This window comes from Phyllostomus hastatus, unplaced genomic scaffold (assembly GCF_019186645.2).
Source record: "Phyllostomus hastatus isolate PE091 unplaced genomic scaffold, TTU_PhHast_1.1 phas_contig_1, whole genome shotgun sequence".
Taxonomy (NCBI): domain Eukaryota; kingdom Metazoa; phylum Chordata; class Mammalia; order Chiroptera; family Phyllostomidae; genus Phyllostomus; species Phyllostomus hastatus.
In genome coordinates, this window is record NW_025333498.1 from 24931341 (window position 1) to 24951952 (window position 20612).

General features: G+C 36.8%; 1 protein-coding gene across 9 annotated transcripts in view; it reads left to right on the plus strand.

Annotated features, from left to right (window-relative positions):
• COBLL1 (cordon-bleu WH2 repeat protein like 1) overlaps nucleotides 1-20612 on the plus strand; it is a 163161-nt gene that overhangs the window by 122836 nt on the left and 19713 nt on the right. For all 9 annotated transcript variants that reach the window (XM_045843100.1, XM_045843562.1, XM_045843184.1 and 6 more), the window contains 3 exons: nucleotides 18533-18686; nucleotides 19115-19180; nucleotides 20357-20476. In XM_045843100.1, the coding sequence (XP_045699056.1) occupies nucleotides 18533-18686; nucleotides 19115-19180; nucleotides 20357-20476 (340 nt within the window). The remainder of the gene's footprint in view (nucleotides 1-18532; nucleotides 18687-19114; nucleotides 19181-20356; nucleotides 20477-20612) is intronic.

Below are 20612 nucleotides of genomic sequence, written 5' to 3' on the forward strand. Positions count from 1 at the left end.
AAACTACTTTCATGCCCATAAAATCTCTACTTTCCTTGCTTTATTCATGTAAACTATAAATGAAATTTTAAGTAAATGTGATTGAACACAAGGCTATATACTTTGTTGCCTTTAATTAGATAAATGATTTAAGTAACTTTAAGAGCATATTTTATTTTGAGGTTTTTGAAATGATGAGATGTTTTCTTATAAGTAGGTGAAGGGTTTGTTTTCCCCCTCAGTACCTTACTAATCTCAATGTTCAGGTAATTTTAATTTTCCCAACAAACTAATGAATATGCTGTGTTTCCTTAAGTTAAAAAAATGATAACTGTAGATTTTAATTGTAATTTATCATATGTATCTTTTGAACATAAATAGCTACTATGATAGAAACAAACAAAAGATGCTTAAACTCAGTAGCTACTTGGAAAATCATCTAGTAACTTATTTTGTTTATTTCTATTAAGATTCTCTTATCTAATGGTTGTGGTAAAAATCTCATCTTACAAATCAGGATAATTATTTTTTCAAATGATACAACCAAATGAAAACTTACAAGTTTTCCAGGGTGACTGCATGGTAGTTGGGTGAAGTGTTCATAGAAGAGATGATTCAGTCTTAAAATATGTGTGGGAAGTGGGTTCGTCAGTCAAGAAAAACCCCATTCAAAGACGTAAGATGTGGCATGCCTGGGGATGAACAAGAAACAGATTGAAATTGAGTGAGATAAGCAGAGGCCAACTCAGGGTCGCCAAAGACTTCATTTTGTGGCTTCATAGTAAGTCACTAAAAAGGTAGCATTTTCAGGATTAATTACCAGAAAACTATAAACATAGGAGTATAAATTATAATATTCTTGAGTAACTACCAAAGTCTGTCTTTTTCTTCATAGAAAAATAAATCTTAGCCACTACTCACTAATCTTTATTCCAGCTGTGCTCATCCGATCTATTTCAGTAAACTTTCTTTATGGTTGTATCCCAAAGAGGTGTACGCTGTCTTTCTAGCAGTCTGCTTGCTAAAATTCTGGGCCATGCTACCAGTGACCTCGCCAAAAGCTATTTCTTTGATTCACACCCTCTGCTCTGTGACCAGCTGATGCCCCCATGTTAAGCAATCTTTATTTTTGTTTTTAGTATATTGCCTTTGGCAAACTAGACATCTTTATACAATTTTCTAATTAATTTTTTCTTTTGATGTGGCCATCTGGATAGTTCTTTGATGTATTGTTTAGCAGGACCCAGGATTATTTGTTTTTCCTTAGAGAAGCTGAAGAACCATTTTTTATTTATTCATTGTAAAAGTTCTTAACGATTAAGCTGCGGTTCTGTTTCTGAGTGTGTCTGTGTGCACATGTATGTAATGTGAATTCACGACCTCCTAGGCATCTCAGCACTCATTTCTTTAACTTCTTGGCTGTATTAGATGTATTAGATGAGCCTTTGGTCTTGATTTTGCTTTGTTCTTTGGTTCTGATTCTCTTCTGATAGCTCAATGGACCCCCTTCCTCCCTCCCTCCTTCCCTCCCTTCCTCCCTCCGTCTCTCTCTCCCTCTATCCCTCTGTCCCTCTCTATCTCCTCTTTCTCCTCGAAAGTACTACCTTTACCCATTTTCTAAATTTGGAGATACCTGAATCCATGATGTTAGCCTATATTTACTCTTCTAGAGCAAACATCTGTTCTTTGTTGAGTTATTAACTGTAATAGTTTGAATAGTGCCCCCCCACCCCCCAAAAAACAAAACAAAGGTATATCCCAGTCCTAACTCCCAGCACCCTGTGCATGTGACCTTATTTAGAAATAGTTTTTGCAGATATAATCAAGTATCTAGAGATGAGGTCACCCTGGATTTAGGTTGGACCTGAATCTAATGACTAGTGTCAAATAAGAAGCAGGGACACAGGCACAGAGGCAGCAAGGAGAAGGTGATGTGACAATGGAGGCAGAGATTGGAGTTTTGCCGTCACAAACCAAGGAATGCCAGGAGCCAGCAGAAGCTGGGAGAAGCATGGAAGGATCCTCCCCTAATGCTTTCAGAGGGTCATGGCCCTGCCAACACCTTGATTTCAGACTTGTGGCTTCCAGGTCTGTGAAAGAATACACTTTTGTTGTTTTAAGCAACCTAGTCATGGTAATTTGTCATGGCAGCCCTAAGAAACTAATACATCAATTTTGTAATTCTAGTCCCAATATATTTCCAGTTGTAGTTTCAACTCATGGTTGCTTATTGACTCATCACTACCTCAAAATCAGCATATTTGAGATCGAACTGCCTTTTTTTACTCCTGTATTGGAAAGCTCAAGATCATCTTTGATGTTTAGTTCTTTTTCTTTTCACGTCCAGTTAGTGAGAAATCCTTCAATCTCCCTTCATAATGTCTCCTTGCTCCTTACTTTCACTCTCTCTCCGGAAGTCATATTGTCTCCCCATTTCTTGCCTTCATGATAAAAGGAAGTAGTAAGCTGCTATATTTATATTCTATAATTAGCATTTTGCAGTTCAGAGACTTTGGATAGCTGTATGTTTACCTGTTACTTTCTGGGCATTCAAAGTATTCTACAATCTGATCATAATTTTGAGGTGAGGGACTTTCCTTCCTTCCTTTCTCCCTCCTTCCCTCCCTCCCTCCCTCCCTCCCTCATTCCTTTTTTCTTTCCTTCCTTCCCTTCTTCCCTCCTTCCTTCCTTCCTTCTTTCCTTCCTTCCCTCCTTCCCTCCTTCCTTCCTTCCTTCCTTGTCAGCTTTGTTGAGATATAATTGGCAAATAAAACTGTAAGATATTTAAAATATACATCATGGTGATTTGAAATATGTATACAATTTAAAGGAATTTCCACAAACTAGTTAATTAACACATCCATCACCTCACATATCTCTTTCTTTCTCTCTCTCTCTCACACACGACTATTGAAGTTCTATTCTCTTGGCAAATTTCACTTGTGTAGCAGTGTTATCAGCTATAGTCACCATGTTTTACATTACATCCTCAGACTTTATTCATCTCACAGCTGAGAGTTTGTCTCATTTTACCACCCTTTCCCTATTTCCTTCACCCCCTGGCAAGCTTCACCATTCTCTGTTTCTATGAGTTTGACTTTTTTAGATTCCACATATGAGTGGTACCATGCAGTATTTGTCTCTTTCATGTCTGGTTTGTTTCATTTTGTATTGTCCTCAATCTCTATCCATGTTGACATAGTGGCAAGATTTTCTTCTTTCTCATGGCTAAATAATATTCCACTGTGTGTGTATTTATATATACACACATATACACCTGTGTGTGTGTGTGTGTGTGTGTGTGTGTGTGTGTGTGTGATCACATCTTCTTTATGCATTCTTCCATACATGGACACTTAGGTTGCTTTCCATGTATTAGCGATCATTGGTGATGCTGCATTAACCTTGGAAGTGCAGGTATCTCTTCAATACCCCTTTTCCATTTTCTTTGGGTACATACCCAGAAGTAAGATTTCTGGATCATATCATAGTTCTGTTTTTAATTGTTTGAGAAACCTCCATACTGTACTCTATAGTGGCTGCACCAATTTACATTCCTCCAACACTCACAAGGGTTCCCCTTTTTCCCCACATTCTTACCAGCACTTATCTCTTCTTTGACAACAAAAGAGTTTAATTTTTTTCCATTACAGTTGACATACAGTATTATATTAGTTTCAAGTGTACAACATAGTGATAGGACATTTATATAACTTATGAAATGATCACCCCAACAAGCCGAGTATGCACCTGGCACCGTATGTCGTCATGACTGTAGTATGGCCTAGATTCCCTGCGCTGTACCTTAGTCCCCGTGACTTAACAGGTTAGAGGTGCTATCTCACTGTGGCTTTGATTTGCATTTCCCTGATGATTAATGGTGTTGAACACCTTTTTATGTACCTGTTGGCCATTTTTGTGTATCTTCTTTGGAAAAATTTCAGCGCCATTCCTCTGCCCATTTTTAATCCCATTGTTTGTTTTGCTGTTGAATTGTATGAGTGCTTCATATATTTTGGGTATTAACCTTTTATCAAATATGTGGTTTGCAAATATATTTTCCCTTTCTATAGGTTGCCTTTTCATTTTGTTGATGGTTTCTGTTGCTGTGCAGAAGCACAATTTTATTTTTAAACTTTAATTTCCCATCATTTCCAGTGTGTTTTTAACTCTAACCAGAGGATTTGACTTGTCAGTCATGCAAAATCCTGCTTCCTATCCTTTCTGAATAGATTAACCCCAAGCTCTGTCTCTTTGTTCCTACTCACCCATTCAAATTATACCTGTTCTTTTACTTGCTTTACAGAGAATTTTCTAAAGATTCCATCACAGAGTGATATTACTTTCTCTGAATTTGTTTCTCTTCTGCCTTTTCTTGGTATTAATATATGAATGTATGGAGGTATTATATTTATGTGATACATATTTCTAGAGATAAAAGTGAAAATTCTTCTTTCCTACCTTGCCCCTAACCAGATTCTTCTGCATAGAGGTGACCACTACTAACAGTGACTCATGTGTCTTTCCAGACATAAGTTATGCACATTCAAGCCAGTAGTCACGCTACATGTTTTTTTAGGTGGTCGGCGGTCCTGTGTATGCTACATGCACTGTGTTATAACTCACCTTTTGGTACCAAATGGAGTGTTTCAGATACTTATCAGTACATGAAGGGCTTCCCCTTTTCAAAGGCTATATAACATTTCATCAATGTGTTATATATACTAACATGATATGGGGTGAGTACCCCATTCTCTAAACATAAATGTTAGGCTTCTGTTATTGTTTAAAGTTTTTTAGCTTTGTTAATGTTCTTTCTTTCCTCTCCCCAAATAGAGGGCAGGAATTGTGCCTCTCTGAAAATTTTGTGACATAGAGAATTCATACGGAAACTTTCACCACAGCTTTCGCACAGCTGGGTACAGTGTATGCTGTGAGAACGTCTGTACTCAGAGTCTCACTAAATTTCAGTGTTTCACATGTACACATGGTGAATTTTCAGAAGTACTTGCATAACTTAAAAGTTGCTTATATTTTCTTTATAGTAATTGGCCCAGGTAATTCTTGGCAATGTTCTTCATAAGCTTTAACAGAAAAGCCACAGTTTTGGTAAGGTTGTATTGAAAAAATAAAGACCAATAACTAAAATGTATGAGGGAGGACCCAAAAAACCCAGGATTTATTTATAAAAATTTGTGTATTTATTCTTCCATGTTTAAACTTCAGTCACCTTCAAAGTACTCCCCATTTGATGCAATACACCTATTGAGATGTTTTCTCCGCTGCTCTAAACAGTTTGTGATATGGTCAATATTAGTGCCTTTTCATGCTTCTGCCATTTTTTGTTTCACCTCTTCCACATTGGCAAAACATTTCCCTTGGAGGACTTTTTTTCATCTGGGGAAACAAAAAAAAAAAGTGTCTTGGTAAAATCAGATGAATAAGTAGGGTGGGGCATGGGGGTCATGCCACTTTTGGTCAAAAACTGCTGAACACTCAGTGTGGTGTGGGCAGGTGTGCTCGTAAATCACCCATCATGAAGTGGGCAAATGTGTTGTCTTAAAAAAAAAATTCACTGAAGCTAAACACAGCCTCTTACAACAATGCCAGATGACACACTGATACAGATGGGTTCCTAGAACACTCACCTAGCAGGGGAAGTCTGTACTACAAGGGCTCTCCCCTCTAGAAGATAACTCCATTTTTTTGTGTTTTCTCCCACCCTGTATATTACATTATATATATATATATATATATATATATATATATTTTATTTATATATATAAATAAAATCAACCTTTGAATTGAAGTTTTTTTATATAGCCAAATGCAAATGTTCAGGAAAGTTAGCAAAACTACAAGTTTATGGGTGAATTTTCCTTATTTTACTGCTTGTTTGTTTTAAATTTAAAATCAAAGATAATCATTATCACTATAGACATTTATATCTACAGGGTCCAGCACAAATAATGCCCCCTTTTTATTACATAAAAATACTTTATTAAAGAATCATAAGCATGTAGTTCTGTCACATAACAATATCACACTCAAGCACACCATGTGACATTTCTGGTGAAATGTTCAAATTGCTGTCCATGCGGGACATTCACATACCCTACCAACCACACTCAAGCAGGCGCTACTTCTTCCAGACCCTGTTTTTTAACAACCTAGTTTATAATTTTAAATTTTAAAAAGACTATTTTTAATGATTGGACATCTTAGCAGGCTAGGAAAAAATAATTGGAAAAAAATGACAAATCATTTCCAAGTCCATGGAGAATATTGGTCACATTCTTATGCTGTGATTTTTATTGTTTAGGATGTAAGCCACAAGGGTGCGCTGTTTAACAGAACTACAGCATTTTGCTTTTTCTAGTATTTTTTTCCCCAAAGCATCCTTTAATAAGAAAAGAAAGAAAATATTTGGAAATGGTTACAGTGTATTAGAAATAGAAAATGCTTATCTCTTGTGAGTGAAGTACCCAAAAATAGAGCTAGAGAGATAAATAACTAATGCATGACAAAGTGACTTATAACTAACACAGTTTATTCATTTTGAGATTTATTTCATTTTAGTGTTCTTTAAGCAGTCATTGGTATTATGCCTGCCTTAGGCTTATGAGTCAGTCTGGCTTTAGCTTAGAAAAAATTCTGTCAGCATCTGTCTTATACTTGTAGATGTCTGTATTTAATAATTTGCTTCATTCTTCTAAGGTATTTCTCAATACTGCCAAATTAAGGTATTTGGATAGTGATTTTGAGCTCAAACTGAAAATAAACAAACTGAAACTATTCACATGAAAGGCTGTTGATTTTCTGAGCTAAATGTGGCAACTGATTGTGTAGTTTCCAAAGAAGGTTCAATGAAGATCCAAGTTAGTACAATAATTTATCCTAACCCTTGTGTTGAAGAATTACTGCATCTAAAATTATTTTAATCACCTAAAGAATATATTTTAATGACTACATGGTTCACTCTCATTGCTGCAGTGTCCTTTTCATGCCCTAAATTTCTCTGTATTCTCTTTCACATGATTTCAAGCCTCAGGTCATTTTCCTTACAAAGGTGAATATACTGTCCTCTGTGGAAATGTTCATTTGGAGAAGAGAACTATCCAGTCAGAAATTTCCTGGCAGATTTTCTTGGTACTTTCTGGGCATTATGTGAATATAATTCTTCCTGAAGATTTGAAATGCCATTTGTGCAACAACATATGTGCTAGTTGGGTCATGCTATTCTCTACATGAATCATATCATATGCATTATTATTGTGTGTGTGTTATCATTGCATATAGTTATCTATGATATTATTGTATGTATATAGTTATTTACATAAGATTGTCATTTATTTCACACATGACAGAGGTCAGACATAAGGACATGGACTAGAATTGAAAACTGAAAACAGCTTCGAATTCTGGGATTGAAACTAAGTTCAGAAATCCAGTTTCTGCACTGTATCTGCTAACCAAGTGTCTGTGAAAAGCACATTTAATACAATAGTATCCAAAGCACGTCCTGGTATTATTGACAAATTAGTCTTTTGACACTAATTTTACATTTGAAGAACAGGAAGAAAGTTAGAAGTTATGCGAATCATGACTCATAGAAATCACAGAACCTTTGAGCAAATTCTTCATTTTGCACATTTAATGTGGCTTCGCTGCTTGGATTTGTGTGTATATATAACAGAGAGCAGCTTCTCCCAGGCGACTAGCATGGGGCCTCGTTTTCTTAGGATATTTGCTTCTGGCTGGAAACACAGTAAGGAATTGTCTAGATTCGGCTTTTCATCTGGTCTCCTTTTGCGGTCTACTGCAGGCAAACACATATTAAGAAATTGAAATACTTCACCATCCAGTATTATGCAAGTGAAATTTAATACTTGCAGTGTTACTTTTTTGACAACTGATTTAATTGTTCTTACAAGTATTTGACATTGTTCATCTTTTACCCAATTTTTTTTTCAGCTTTAGAACATTTTTATTTATTTTTTTTATTGTTGTTCAGGTACAGTGTCTCCATCCCCCCACCCCCGCCACTACCCCCAACCCTCGATCCTACCCACCTTTGGCTTTGTCCATGTGTCCTTTATACATGTTCCTTGACAACCCTATTTTATCTTTTAATATTTACTATAGTATATAAGAAGATGGTAAATGGTCATATGTTTATGAAATGTGCTAGTTTATATTTGATCTTGGTTTCATTTAATGAGCTTTAATCCTAGTTTTACATAGTCATTAAGGTGGTTGTAATAGAGCATATTTTGTAATCTTTAAGAAATATACCTCTTTTTAGTTTTTCTCCACATAACATTTGATTTCCCCTCCACTTTCCACTTATATTTATTGTATAGAAAGTGCACCACATACATAATTCTACAATTGCCTAGGAACAGTGGTTGCCATGACATTTTCAGTTTGATATACGGGATGCAGCTGTCTGTACTTCCAAAAATATGACTTGTTTCATTCACTAGAGAAATCCACCAACACTGTACAGTATATAATCTGCTTTCTCTTCTAAGACTTTCCCAGATATAAGATAAACTTTGTCGTTGTAGTTTTCATCAGATTTTCAAAGATTCCTAATTACAACAGTGAAAGTAATGATTAGTGCTTATGTAGCACTTACTAATGTTTCAGACAAGGTCCTAAGCACATTACTCATTTAATGCTCACAAAAATCCTCTGAGCCATTACTTTTTGGGTTTCTGCCAGCTTTCCCTTTAACCTAAATATAAGGGGCTATGTTCATTATAAAGTTGTTAAAGAGCAGTACTATTAAAAGAACAATTGGTTAACTTTGAAATTAGCATGGATTTCTCTTTCTTGTACTCTTGTAGTATACATAATTTGTGCCCCTCTGCTGTGCATACTGACATAATAAAATAGCATTGAAAATAAACAGCATTAGGGTCTTTCTTTACAAATTCTCATAGTATGAAGTTTATTTAGCCTTTCTACCACTGTGACATTTGGGATCACATGGGGGAGACATGCCTTTCTCTGATAAGCAACATATATTCACAGAGGCCAAAGCAGAGAGAAAACAGACCTGATTTTGGAGCCATAGCGATAAAAACTGTGGGGTCATTAGGATAATGTCTGCTATGCAGCCTTGACTTCCTTTCTGGGATGAGCCGGGGGAGTCCTAGTTTGTTCCCATGATCACTGCTTTACTTTAGTAGAGGCCCTAAGCTCAGTTCACCTGTAGGTGTTTAGCATCTGCCTCCCCTACCCCAGGCACCTCTTTGTCTTATCACTATGACCACAGAAAACCATGGTTACTTACCCCCAGCCTCTGTCTTTGTAACTTGATCCTGACTCTGCTTTCTCCTGATTCATCTTGTCTTTATGGAGTTAGGGTCTCATCTTTGGGCATTTAAAAAATGGTGTAAGTAAGGGATTACTCCTGATCTGACTAGGTTATATTTTCAAAGTACTGTCAGGTTGATGAAATGAAAGCACAGATTGCTTTAGGAAAAGAAATGTAAAAATCTTGTGAGGGTATGACACAGGCTGGACAGATTTTTTTGTTTGGTTGGTTTTGGTTTTGGTTTGTTGTTTTGTGATGTGAATGGAGAAAGCTGGAAAGGAAGTCTGTTGTGGCAGAAGAAGCCCTAGCCTGGCTTGAGAGATAATCTTGATTCTCCTAATAGGTCTGTTAAATTCTTTGTTTAAATCATCACCCAAGGATATGTTTATTGATTTCAGAGAGGAGGGGGTGGGGGTAGAGAGAGAGAGTGAGAAATATTGTGAGAGAGAAACATTGATTTGTTGCCTCCCACATGCACCGCAACCAGGGATCAAACCCGCAGCCCAAGTATGTGCCCTGACCAGGGATTTGAACACTTAACCTTTTGGTTTACAGGACAACGCTCCAACCAACTGAGCCACCCAGCCGGGGCAGTCTATTAAATTCTTGTTTGCCATAGTCACTTTTCCCTTTGTCCTCTTCATCTTCTACCTGGAACTACTTTATAGCTTGGGTTTATCCTGTAGAGTAAGGTTTTGTAACTAAAATTTCAAAAGTCTCTTTCAACTCCAGTAGTATAAAATTCTTTTATTCTTCTGTTGTCTTTTAAAATTGACCTTTAAGAAATTAAAGTACTGTGTCACATAGACTTTTGGTTTGGTCGGTGTTGATCAGGTAGTCCTGGAATTACTCTTCTGAAGAGTAATTTTTAAACCCCAAAGTACAATAGTAAAATGAAACATTGGCAGTTTTAAACTTCAACTCACGGCTGTAACACAGAAGTCAGCACAAGTGCTTAGGGCATCACTAAAAAGAGGTAGAAGATACAAAGTTTGAGAAAGATATGTTCAGGTGAATGAGCTTGTTAAACAGAGGATACAGGTGTTACCATTGGCTGATGATGTGTTTAAAACTAGATGATTTTGAGAGAAACCTAGTGGCCACCTCAGTTACTCAGAACCTCCTGAACCAATTTAATTTTAGTTAGTAACCCCAAAAGGCAGAACTCACAAGTGGTGGTGGTGTTTAGACACCTGCAAGTGAATCCAGCTCTAATCTCATTGCTGCCTTTCATAGACTTTATTTTAGCAGATTGGTAGGAACAACCTTAAAAATGGCGTAACAGGTGAATGCTTACATTGCGTGCATTTAGAGCGCTGGGCCCTGGCCTCCTTTCTGTGGTTTTAATCACATGGTACCTGAAAGGTCACCCCTGTTTGCCCATTCACTTTCATACGATATGATTTTTTAAATCTAAGTTGACCTGTGCAAGCTGAGACTTTCAGTGCCATCCATAAAATCTATTAAAACAGAGGATTAGGAAAGAGAATACATAAATTCTAGTTTGGGTGGAGATGGAAAGAAGTACTACGCAAAGGGGAAAAGGGTATAGGACAAGAGAATTCAGGGTAGCAAAATAAATTGCCCGGCCCCACCAAAAGATAGTGTTTTATTTTAAAAAATAATCATAAACAAAAGAAGAAATCGGCATGCATGCTTTTATCCAATACAAAGCAAAATACGCATGCATGAATGTGTGTGTAAACAGGTGTAAGAGACACATTAAAGGGTGGACGCCAAAATGACTCTGAGGTCACCTGTATTTGTTATTTACAGTGATTTTTTTCTCTTGTTCCTCATCAATATGTGCATTGTTTGTCTCTCATGTACTATTGTGCTAATTTTACAATCAAATCAATAATAAAAATGATTTTTATTGTGACAGAAAGCTTACTTTCACAGCTGTACCTATTTTGTAAATTTAAAACAATACCTTATACTTCTGTACTACATATATTATAGTAATTATATGTTTTGAAGTATAGGAAAATTGACTTGTTGCCTAAGTTGTAAAATTGTGAGAAAGAACCTCTCATCAGGAGAGCACAGCTTGACCTTCAGTTCTGTAGCAGTTCAGTCTCTGGGACAGAAGTCATAGTGAATTATGATATAGCTGATGTTAATTTTAAAATATTTAATGCTATTTCATAGCATGTATTGAAAATGCCCAAGTTGGAGAAGGATAATATGAGTCTGTCCCTTCAGAAGAAAAAGATATATATGAATTTTAAGACAATCTTAAGGGATTATTTTGGTTATTTCCTTTAACCCCACACATTCCCACATGTGGAAATCATATTATAAACAGAAATAAAAACCCAAAAGCTTCTAACAGAAACATTTAACAATGTTATTAAAGTTGGGACACTATATTGTTATCATTTTATTCACTTTTTTCTTATTTTTATCCTTGTATTCTTTCATTTAACTCATGTCCAGATTATATTGATTTAAGTGGCCCACATCTTATAATACAAGTGGGGCTAATAAGTGATATAATAACTATTACAGAGTTAGTACTCAGTAAATCTATTGAATGCCAATCAATTCTGTTTTCTTCAGCTAAATTTACTTCTATTTTGAAACCCTGAATTCTAATCTGAGTGTGCATACTCAGGGATTAACTATGTAGCATGGTTTTCAACTTGACCTTGCCACTTTTGCTAGTGTATTCTTTTTCTCTGTGCACTTATTTTCCTTTTTCACAGACCATAAAATTCACTGTTATGCATTCCTGTTAGAGATGCAGTTTTTGCTAGTGGCAAGCAGATTTAGTGACCTTAACCAAAGTAAATAATTGAATAGCTCTAATTATTAACCCAAGTATTTTCCACCTAGTTAGCAGACACCTCTCTGTTTTCTTGGTTTGTAAACCATTTGGCTTAAAAATAATTTGATCTCAACTCCTTTTTAAAATTTCAGTCATAATCTGACCAAAGAAAATGTCTCTTGGTGGGAAAAGCTAAAGACAGTTCTAAGCAGTTCTTTCAGTTCTTTCAAGCTGTTTTAGTTGTACACATTAAATTTATGAAATATTTCAAGTTATATACTATAGTACATGTCCATGTGCTCATCACTAAAACTTAACAAACTGGTGGTAAATATTTAGGTTTTATTAAATTTCTTTTAAAGTATTACCCTGGCTGGTGTGGCTTAGTGGATTGAGTGCCAACCTGTGAACCAAAGGATCGCCAGTTTGATTCCCAGTCAGGGCATATGTCTGGATGGCAGGCCAGGTACCCAGTAGGGGGCATGCAAGAGACAACCACACATTGATGTTTCTCTCCCTCTCTTTCTCCCTCCCTTCACCCCTCTCTAAAGATAAATGTAAAATCTTTTTTAAAAATGTAAGTTATAATGAAGCTGCCTGAGGTGACTTAAAGGTGGAGTTTTTTACATGTGAATTACACAAAATGCTTATGTAGTGAACTAATCACAAGTTCCTGAATGTTGGGTGCTCTGAGGTCTTAAGGTTTGTTATAACTGAGACTAACTCTAATAGGACTCTTGCCTTCATTGTCACCAAAGAAAAAAGTACAATTTTAGAATAAATGCCTCCTTTATCCATACTTTTTGCTCTATAATTTGCTTATTTTATTTACAGATCACTTGCACATATTTTAAGATAGGCAAATTGTGTGCAATAATATTAGCTAGTATTCATGGGTCATGTACTGTATACTGGGCACTGTGCTAAGTTTTTACACATTTCACTGAAACCTCCCAGCCCTTTTTGAGGTAGGTGCTCTTATGTTTTTCTAAAGGTTACAGAGACAATGAATGCTATGCTCTCTGGTTCGAGCCCTGACATTGTCTCCAAAGCTCATCTGGTAATCATTACACTGGGTCGCCCTCTAACTTGCAAACCCTCTGGAAGCCTTTCGCCAGTTAGACAAACTCACACTCAAAATTACTGGGCAGCTCAATCATGACTAATACAAGAGTAGAACTGTTGGGAGACTATTGGGAACATATCCTGGAGCATGCACGTGCACACACACACACACACACACACACACACACAAATGGAGTTTAGAATCCTGCTGTTCAGGCGTTGGTGGCCTTTTTGGCCTCCCCTCCCCCCCAACTCACTCACTCTCTCTCTCTCTCTCTCTCTCTCTCTCTCTCTTTTAACATTTTATTTAGGAAGTCATGATGTGTCTATGGAAATGACTGTGGTAGTTTAGCAAGTCTGCTTTCTAGCAGTAGTTATTCTTGCATTAGGAGCCTCTCCAGTATTTTATGTATGTATTCTACTCATCGTATCCCTCAGTACACACAAGTTTCTTTGGCTACAATATATTAGAAACTTTTAGATCTTCTAACTTAGATTCCCTTCTTTTTTCTGTAGTCTTTTACATAAGAAAGGGATATTTGCGGTAGATAGAGAACATTTCTTTGTCAAGGCCCAGGAATTCCTCCATTTTGGTCTTAATAGTAACAATTTCAGTTACCACAAAATAACTCCAAGTTTGAATTTTATTACCTTAACTTTCCTTGGTTGCTGCTTAGGTGATTGAAATTATTTTCTAATAGTCTCTTCAAAGAAAGAAACAAACCAAAATGCTTGCCTCTCTGTCTTTATGCACAGTAAGAAGTATATATTAAGCTCTTTCCTTGAATGCTAACACTAATATCAGTCCCACCCAAGAACAAAACTGATATTCCTGTCATTAATTAACCTGTTGCTGATTATCTAAAGTCACCATCCTTAGTCCTTGAAAACTGCCTTTAGCCCATCTTACATCAGTTGTTAAATTTACATTTTTGTCATAAGCTTAATAAGTTTTGTAAAAATATTTTATTGTTTTGTTTCAGTTGTCCCCATTTTTCCCCCTTTGCCCTCCTTCCCCAGCCCACCCCACCCTCGCTCCCACAGTCAGCCCCACCCTGTTGTCCATGTCCGTGGGTCAGTCATGCATGTTCCTTGACTAGTCCTTTCCCCTTCTTTCCACCCTTATGTCCTTCCCCCTCCTCTCTGGTCACCATGAGTCTGTTCCTTGTTTCCATGCCCCTGGTTCCATTTGCTCATTTGTTTTGTTCATTAGGTATTTGCCTCTCACTGCAAGCTTACTGAGTTTTAACCGTTGATTAGCATGGAATCTAGTTACGACAGGTCACGTAGTCTCCCTGGCATCCCTCCGATGATCGTGTTCTCTTCCCCTAATGTCTTTGTTCTCAGTCTCCTCAATTCATTTGCAGCTCTAGAAATGCATGTCCATTTACTTTCATGATACACACACAGCACAGTAAGGGGGATAAATCATACAGAATAAAGTTATAAAACGTGTGCTCCACCAAAATGTCCAGGGCTTGACTCTTCTATACATGCATTATCTTGTCAGCTGTTTCATAGATGCTATTGCAGTTTTTTAGACTTTTTGAACCAGAAATCTGGTGTGTTGTTTTTTTTTTAATTTTAAATTCTTTACCCACAGATATATAAATATCCTGTACAAAAAGTTAGCTTGTCTTAAAACATTTAGGGTGATAAATGAAATGTATGAGTCTATTTTTATTCTGTCTTTGAGTTGTAGAATAGGTTCATATACATTCATGAATGTTTGTATACAAATGTCTTTTTTTATTTCTAGGCTGTCTACTTTATTATGTTATAACCAAAATTTAAGACCTTTAACACCCAAACAGACACTATAGTCTGAGAAATTCATGTTGTGACTGTTTTTATCAGGTAATAAAAAGACCAATAAATGACAGTGATTGGGAATCTGACCTAAAGGGGGCAACAGGTTTTTATCATAGACCTTAAAAGCAATCAGTCAAAACATGGAAAAGAAGTTTCCAAGGTAGAGCTAGGAGGAAAACCAAATTCTGCCATTATTCCTGCATTCATCATGCACTTACTGATCACCTACTGTGTTCTTACCAATAAACTTCTGTGATAGGAACAAGGCCTGATAGTAAGTAAATTCATCAGGAATGAAAAGGACATCTACTGCTTTTGATGTTTAGCCAATATTTTAAAAAGTGAAGTGCCACATTGTTTTAGGAATATTTTTGGTCTTTTCCCTAATGATTGCTAAGTTTGTTACTTTTATAAATAGCAAGTGAAAGTTTCAGAACACAGGGACATATCAGTAAGAAGGCTTTTATTTAAATTTTTTTATTCTACTCAAAATGATACTTAAATACTTTCCATCCATCACTACATTTCTTTCTCAGCAAATGGATTGTCAAAGATCCTTCTCCTAATTATTTTAAAACTCCAGCCCTGTCTGGTGTGGCTCAGTGGATTGAGCGCTGGCCTGCAAACCAAAGGATCACTGGTGTGATTCCCAGATAGTGCACACACCTGGGTTGCGGACCAGGTCCTCAGTAGGGGGATGCTCCAGAGGCAACCACACATCGATGTTTTTCTCCCTCCTTACTCCACTCTAAAAGTAAATTAAAAATAAATGAGACTCCAAGCAGCAATTGAGGGTCCACCTGATGCCAGTGCAGATGGAGAGAACCCTCAGATTTAATCAGAATTAGCTTTAGTGACTCCAAAGCAAAATTTGGGTTTGGGTGGCTGGCTTTAACTCCTCTTGCTATATTATGGAAAGGACAGACAAGTTCTGGAGGAGGGACCAGAGTATTAAGGGGAGAGGAGGTTGTTGCTAACAGCTATTTACGAACTGATGTGGAAGGAGTTTAATGGTTAGATTTCAAGTAAGGTCAGTCCACAGTCATCTTGTTCTACCTCCTCTGTTAAGAGAGTTAACCTTACTAAAAGTTATGTTCCATCAGTTGCCTGACATTGGAACTAACTCTGCTTCTTTCCTGTGAGATGACCTAACACAGTTGGCAATGGTGACAACTAGCTCACATTTTTCTCTTTGAGGTCAAGCTTCCTTTTTTCCTCTGGCAGAAACATTACAAAATTACAAAACAGAAAAATTTGTTACATTTTTCTTGGTGTGTAGCAAGGCACAAAGGCTGAAAGAATCCTATGAACTAATTTGCTTCCCTTAGGTATACTTGCATTGCTTCATAGATATTGGAATGACCCAAGCTTTAGATACTCCCCTAGTCCAAGTTTATCAAGTCCTTTTATTTACAAGTGAAAAAGGCAGTATTTCATTCATTATGTCATTCATTCAACAAGTATTTATTGACAAACTCCTATGAGCTAGAATTGTTTTAGAGATAACAGCAGTGAGCAAAATAGGGGAAAAAATACCTGCCCTTATAGTCAATTCTGGTGGAAGTAAACAATAAACAAGGTAAATAAGTCAAGTATATGGTTTATTAGAGAACCATTAAGTGCTGATCATAAAGATCAGTCTGGGAAGATGAGGAAGCATTGGGGGTCAAGGAAGAACTCATTGAAAAGGTGGGATTTGAGCAATCGTCTGAAGAAAACAAGAGAGTAAGAAAGAAGACATTAAGTTATTAGAAGAGCTTTCCAGGCACAGATAGGAGCAAATGCAACCATCCTGAGGCAGGAACTCTCCTGGCACATATAAGGAGCTACATGACAGCAGTAGAGTGAGACACTCTGTGCTAGGAGAAGGTGGTCAGAGAGAGAGGGGGGGGCTAGGCTGTCAATTGCCTTAGAAGTCACTACAAGGACTTCAACTGTTCTCTGCCAGTTGGAAAACTATTAGTAGGTTTTGAACAAAGTGACCTGATCTGACTTATAACAGGATCCTTTTGCTGCTATGTTCACAAAGAATTCTAAGGAAGCAGTATGGAAGCAGAGTCCAATTTATAAGTTCTTGATGGTAATTTGGACTGCATGGTAGCCATTGGTAAAGATGAGCCAATAGGATGTTATTAATGTGAAGTTTGAGAGAGAGGAGATGAGGGTCACTCCCTCAGAGTCGTAGTCCTGAACAAATGGAAGAACGCTCTTTACTGAAACAGAAAAAACTATGAGGACAGGATTAGTTTGGACAGAAGAGGGGAGAGGAAGGGTTATTGGGATCTCAGTTTCAAACCTGCCAAGTTTAAAATAGTCTTAGATGTCAAGTGGAGCTCAGATAGAGGCCAGGCTGGAGGCCTAAGTTTGGAATGCATCAATATGTATGTAATATATAAAACCAAGGGAACAGAGGAGTTTTCCAAGAGAGTGAGCATAGACACTAAAGAGAATATGCATGTCCAAGAACTGAGATGAAAAGCAACCAACAATGAAAACAAAGTTCAGATCTGTAAGAGTGAGGAATGTGGTAATTTGGAAATACAAGAAAGGATTCTAAGAGAGTAGTCAACCCTGTTTGATGCTGCTACTAGATCAGATAAATTAGTTCTAGAAGTAACCACTGATTTAATTCTAGTGGAGAACATTGATGACTTTGATAGTAATAATCATAATGGATCAAAGGTTGTGGTGATCTAATTGGAAGGCATCAAGCGGGAGCTGAAAATTTGAAGACAAAAACAATGAATAACTATTTGAAGCAGATTTGTTGTAAAGAGAAAGAGCAAGGCGACACGCTGTGGGCCAGCCTGATGAGGCAGAATTGTCGCCAGGTCTGCTGACAATCACATGCTATGAGTGTGAGCATTAGCTCTGCATAGACTCAGGGACCTCAAATGACCTAGCCTGGGACAGACATATTGATTTATGAAATGTTTGTCATTGATACATTGGTGCTAAAAAAAGAAATATTAATCAAACCACCTTTCTTTCTTTTTTTTTTTAAGTTTTTACAGAGGGGATGTGAGGGAGAGAGAGAGGGAAAGAAACATCGGGGTGTGAGAGATACATCAATTGATCGCTCTTGCATGCCCCCAACTGGGGACCTGGCCTGCAACCCAGGCATGTGCCCTGACTGGGAATCAAACCTACAACTTTTCAGTTCACACAGGCCGGCACTCAATCCACTCAGCTACACCAGCCAGGGCAAACCAGTTTTCTTAATGTACAAGTATTCTTCTCTTTTTTATCTCTTATGTCCAATATTTTCTCCAGATTTTCTTTGAAAGTTAGTTTTTAATTGTATTGCTTAATACTCCTCTATATTATAATGATTTGTTTGCATGTCAGACTACCATCCTGACCTAAGTTTCTTGAGAAGGACCACACTTTATTTCTCTTTACATACTCATCTAATAGCTCAACTCCTGGCACAGGGCAGACACTCCACAAATGCTTTTTTAAATGAGTAACTTTTATGTTCTGTATTACCACATGATGCATTTGAGGGAAAGTCAGTGTCTTCCTCAAGTTTGCTATTAGTTTCTAAACAGATTTTTGCTTGGTCATTGTGTTTTCCACAGAGTTCCTGCGGATCAGACATAGTGAGAACAGGCTCTCTGAAGTTCAGTAACACACCCATTGGGAATTCATCCTTGAAAAGGACAAAGCGAAAGGCACCTTCTCCACCCTCCAAAATACCTCTGCATCAGAGTGATGAAAATAGTCATGTGACTGGTAATGCTGTTTTTCTCACTGATATTACATTTTTATTTTGTTTAATATAGACAGTAGAAATGATATAGGTTATAAATTATGTCTTTTTATTAACAATAATACTTAAACTTAGGCTTTTAGTTAATTAGTTTTGATAACACTTAGTCCCTAGTTATTTTACTTAAGCACCTTTTAAAAATCTTCAACATGACAAAATAAAATGAAAAAATTATACAGCTTCATTATCCTAATGAGTATGTGGTAATTTGTACATCTATTCAGAAAGATCCAGCCATTCCAGGATTGACTACATGTAGGAATGCAAATCTAAGTGGATTAGTAAAATGGCCATCTCCTTCTGAATTATATAAAAATAAGTGAAGCTGCTAAGGAACTGCTTCCTTCGTGAATGTGACTTGTTTCTAAGCTGTGCCGCTGCTGTGTTCTAGCCCTGCAGGCCGTCCACACAGACAGCGTTTCAGAGGCAAGCTCTCCAGAGGGGCTGTCCAGCCCAGGTATGTGCGACACCTTTCCTTCGGACCATGCCATTAGGAAGCAGATCTGTCGTGAGGAGTGGGGAACGACTCTAGTTAACAATGCTGCGTGTGAAAGGGATGTGAACGCTTTGACTCTATTTCTCAAACTTTATATTATTAAATGACAAAATTTCCCCCTGGGTTTAGAATATGAAATGGGCACAACTCAAAATTTTAGTTCTGGTACCTTGAGTATTTTCCCTGTTAGGTCTCCAGTGTTTTTCCTGTGTAATGTTGGGTTATCAGTTGTTAATTTTCCTGAGAGTAATGACACATTTTGGTGTGTTCAAAAGAAAACTTACATGAAGATGTAAAGCACCATTCTTCATACAACTGTCCTAGGTATGAATTTAACATACAAAGTATTCTAACCTAATGGTAAAAATTTGTTATTATGAAATATTTTCTGTTGTATATTCTCATTTTGGATTCTTTCTCAATAAATGAAATTCCAGTAAAAATAAAATAATTCAATCGAATACTGTCTCCTAATATTTTTAATAATAGCTACTTATTAAGAATGAGTATGATAAAATTTCATAATCCTTAGACTTTAAAGTTAGATATAAGTGAATATAACAGGCTAATAATGTCTAATCAAAAATAGAATACTGTTAGGCCAGTACTTTAGAATGCTGATAATTTGATATAATTGGATATAAAATTCCTTAATATAACCTTACCTAATTTTTATAATTTATATTCACAAACACAGGAAGAGCTCAAAAACACCCAAATGCTCCTGAATCTTTTATATTTAAGTGCTATTTAGGTATTTGGAGTTTGGGCATATCTTACAAAAAATTTTCTTTTCCTCTATAATTAAAAATGTTACAATTAAGTAACTAGTAATGATTTTTCTGAACTCCTACCCAAAATGATAGGATACCATATGTTTCAAAAAGAAAATTTATGAAATCACATCAAACCATATAAGTGAAATGAGAAAATTCTGAAGTATTAGAAAAAAGGTATAACTACTATTCAAACCTTGCTTGATATCTATTTCTCTTTCTTTTCCTTTTACCTCTTCTTGTTTAATGTGTGGATAATTGTGAGCTAACAAATCTGATTCCTTCCAAAATACTCGTGGTCTCTGTTTGCCTGAACTCTGTTGTCTAAGTGCCATTTCCACAGATTCTCCTTCTTTGGCAGAAGCTTCATTTGGCCCCGTGCTTCCTGGCCACGAAGAGTGCACTGTTCCCACACTGGCAGATGAAGTTGGTCTCTTGGAGCGCTCTGGAACACCCGAGGCGGCCGTAGCATCTCTGACATGTAGGTGACCAGCCTTTCTTGAGATGTAAGATGAATAAAATCAGTGGTTCTGAAGAATTTCAGTTTCTCTTCTATTTGGTTTTCTGGGGTTTTTTTTTGCAAAATATTTGAACTTATTATTTCCAGTGTCTAACTA